Source organism: Mandrillus leucophaeus, unplaced genomic scaffold (genome assembly GCF_000951045.1).
Source record: "Mandrillus leucophaeus isolate KB7577 unplaced genomic scaffold, Mleu.le_1.0 Scaffold335, whole genome shotgun sequence".
Taxonomy (NCBI): Eukaryota; Metazoa; Chordata; class Mammalia; order Primates; family Cercopithecidae; genus Mandrillus; species Mandrillus leucophaeus.
Genome location: NW_012103532.1, coordinates 1,285,181 through 1,288,516, shown reverse-complemented (window position 1 = coordinate 1,288,516; position 3,336 = coordinate 1,285,181). Strand labels below are relative to the sequence as shown.

The following is a 3,336-nucleotide window of genomic DNA, read 5'->3' as shown; positions in this document are numbered from 1 at the left end:
GCTGAGGCAGGCGAATCACTTGAGGCCAGCTCGAGACCACGAGACCAGCTTGGCCAACATGGCGAAACCCCGTCTCTAGTAAAAATGCAAAAAAATTTGCTGGGCGTGGTGACACACGCCTGTAATCCCAGCTATCTGGGTGGCTGAGGCACAAGAATCGCTTGAACCCAAGAGATGGAGGTTGCAGTGGGCTGAGATCACACTGCTGCACTCCAGCCTGGGCGACAGAGTGAGATTCTGTCTCAAAAGAACAAATCTTGACAGTAGGCACTTTCTTTCTGAGTAACCCAGAGCTTGTGACTTGGAAAAGAGCCAAGATCTCCACCATTGTGTGAAGCCCTGCGCCACCTGCTCAGAATGCCACATAACTCCTTAACTGATAGTAGTAAGGGGCCCACCTTTATCAACACAAACACCAACACAGGAACAAAGTCATCTGCTCCAGGGACAGAGTCCTCATTGGCCAGGCTCAGGAGGTTCATAATCGTAGAGCACATTCTCAGGATGCACTGCACTTTGTCCCGGGGGGTTTTATAAGCACTTATTGTCCTGATTTCTGATTGTGCAGATGGCCATGGTGCTTCTCGAAGATAAACCTAAGTGAGACCATAGACAATATACAGATTCTGAATTCAATGGCAACCCCAGGCAGTGACCACCGCTGGGGAGGTCAGGAGGCAGAGGATAATGTGGTTGCTTTTTCCTCTCTTTGGTAAAACTATATTGCAGGCCCCCTTCCCCTTCACCAAAGATTGAAGCATAACTTTAAAACTTTTAAATAAGTTGCTTTGCATTTTAAAATAGAGCAAACCAGATATCCATTAATAGAAAAATGGCATTCAACAGCACAGAAGCTAGAATTCACAAAATTTCAAACCATTCTCTTTCTTAAATAGCTAGAATGGAACTTCTCTACATTTAGTAGCTGATTCCAGAAGTGCAAACTACTAAAAGAGGACTTTCCGTTAAAACTAGCTTAAACTGGCTCTACACAGGAAATAGATTTATCACATGTGATAAAAGAAGTTATCACGTGTGAGAAAAGAGGTTAATTTAAGGCCGCGTGTGGTGGCTTACGCCTGTAATCCCAGCAGTTCGGGAGGCTGAGGCAGGTGGATCACGAGGTCAGGAGTTCAAGACCAGCCTGGCTAAGATAGTGAAACACCTCTCTACTAAAAATACAAAAAAATTAGCTGGGCGTGGTGGCACACGCCTGTAGTCCTAGCTACTCGGGAGGCTGAGGCAGAGAACTGCTTGAACCCGGGAGGTGGAGGTTGCAGTGAGCCAATATTGTGCCATTGCACTCCAGCCTAGGCGACAGAGCGAGCCTCCCTCTCAAAAAAAAAAAAAAAAAAAAAAAAGAGTACCATTGTTGCAGTAATCCTGGAAATAACAGATTCAAAAAACCAAAAACAATTTAAAATTGTATGCTAATTAACGTCTCATTAGTGGAGGTTGTAACAAAAACAACCAGAAACCTCAAATACCTGAAATTTTCATGTTTTCTTATTTTCTAAGAGATATAGGACAGGTAAAAATGCTAAAGGTAATCTGAGATCACATGCAGACTCAATGACCTCTCCTGAGACAGCATATCTCACTCTTTGGAGTGCTACCAGCCTCCCGCTTCTTCAAAACATTTCTGCAGAAACCTGACTATAAAAGCACTGATGGAGAGGTACTGCCCCTGACAGCAGGGTTGGCTTGAGAAGTGGCATCAAGGAAGGGCTCCTCCCAACTGGCTTTCTACTATTTCATACCAGGGAATTTTAATCCCTGAAAGCATCTTCAGGAACTTTGAAGTTAGACTGAATTACATAGAGTGAAAATGATGTTTTATATTTTATCATATTTCAGTTCCTTGAAAATGTGGTAACACTACCACGCAGCATTTAGTTAACATTACCCATGCTATATAAACCTGTATTACCTCTGGTATCTGAAGAGCTCTGTGATTTGCAGTCACTACTTTAGATAATCTCTGGATATGTTCATGAAGAACCCTGAAAACCCCCAAAATACACATGTAAATATTCATTTCAGAAAATACGGTACACAAATAGTCATCACTGATTTTTACAAAATATTTGAAGCATGTTGACTTATTGCTAGCTATGGATTACAGTTAGAGTTGAGCCTCTTAGATAAGTATTCTTTCCAATCTGCTCTGAAACGCTGAGTGAGCCAAGGGGATGCAGGGAAGGGAGGGAGTCTTTCCTCTCTGGACCAGACAGCACTGCAAGGGAGAAAGGAGAAGAGCCCTTAGTAGGAGCTGCTTGGACACATAATTTTGTAAAGTAGAGGAAAAGAAGGTGAGGGGGAATAAAAAAGTGAGAGGAAGTAGAAGGATCAAAAGCCAGAAACCAAAGTTATTAATTACATGGAGAAGGGCCTCTACCATTCACCAAACCTTTCACTTTGTAGATGAAGAGAAGTAGGCTTAAAAAGGGAAAAGGCTTGCCTGAGCTATACAGGTGTCAGTAGCAGGGGCTGAACCCAGCTTCCTGGCTGCTAGTGTTCTTTCCAGTTCCTCTGTTGGCTTTTCATACGCTATAAACCCCGCAGAAATGTCATGGAGGGTGGGGAAAAACAATCTCCTTCAAAGTTGCTGTCTGTAGTCAATATGGTTTGAATGTCCCCATTCCTTATCCTATGCCTAAAGGCAAAAACTGGTGCTCTGGAGAGAAAACAGGTCCCATCTGGCATATTAAGCATAGAAGTCTGGGGTGGGCCAAACACTCTGAGACCATGAACAAATGAGGACGGCAGATTGGAAGGATCCTAACCCATTTCACAGGAAAGTCAATTTTCTCAAATATCTATGCAACATCTGAAAATCTCCATGAAAAATATTTCATACAAACATAACCTACACCCCGAGGATCCTATTACACGGACCCCTGGGAGTCAGGCCCAGCAAGCCACTGTCACTGTTAAGAAGCATGGTAACAACTTTAACATGCTTGAGGTCAGAAACAGAGTTGTGAAGCAGTGCTCAAGAAAACACAGAAGGCTGGGCACGGTGGCTCATGCCTGTAACCCCTGCACTTTAGGAGGCCAAGGTGGGCAGATCACTTGAGGTCAGGAGTTTGAGACCAGCCTGGACAACATGGTGAAAACCCATCTCTACTAAAAATACAAAAATAGCTGGGCATGGTGCCATGTGCCCGCAATGCCAGCTACTCAGGAGGCTGAGGCAGGAGAACTGCTTGAACATGGGAGGCAGAGGTTTCAGTGAGCTGAGATCGTGCCATTGCACTCCAGCCTGGGTGACACAGGGAGACTGTCAAAAAAAGAGAGAATATACAGACGAGGAAAAATAAAAACTGCAAAATA

General features: G+C 43.9%; 1 protein-coding gene across 1 annotated transcript in view; it reads right to left on the bottom strand.

Annotated features, from left to right (window-relative positions):
• GAPVD1 (GTPase activating protein and VPS9 domains 1) overlaps positions 1 to 3,336 on the bottom strand; it is a 118,474-nt gene that overhangs the window by 3,149 nt on the left and 111,989 nt on the right. The window contains exons 27-28 of the mRNA XM_011988700.1: positions 1,931 to 2,003; positions 399 to 596 (exon numbers count right to left, since the gene is read on the bottom strand). Coding sequence (XP_011844090.1) covers positions 399 to 596; positions 1,931 to 2,003 — 271 coding nt within the window. The remainder of the gene's footprint in view (positions 1 to 398; positions 597 to 1,930; positions 2,004 to 3,336) is intronic.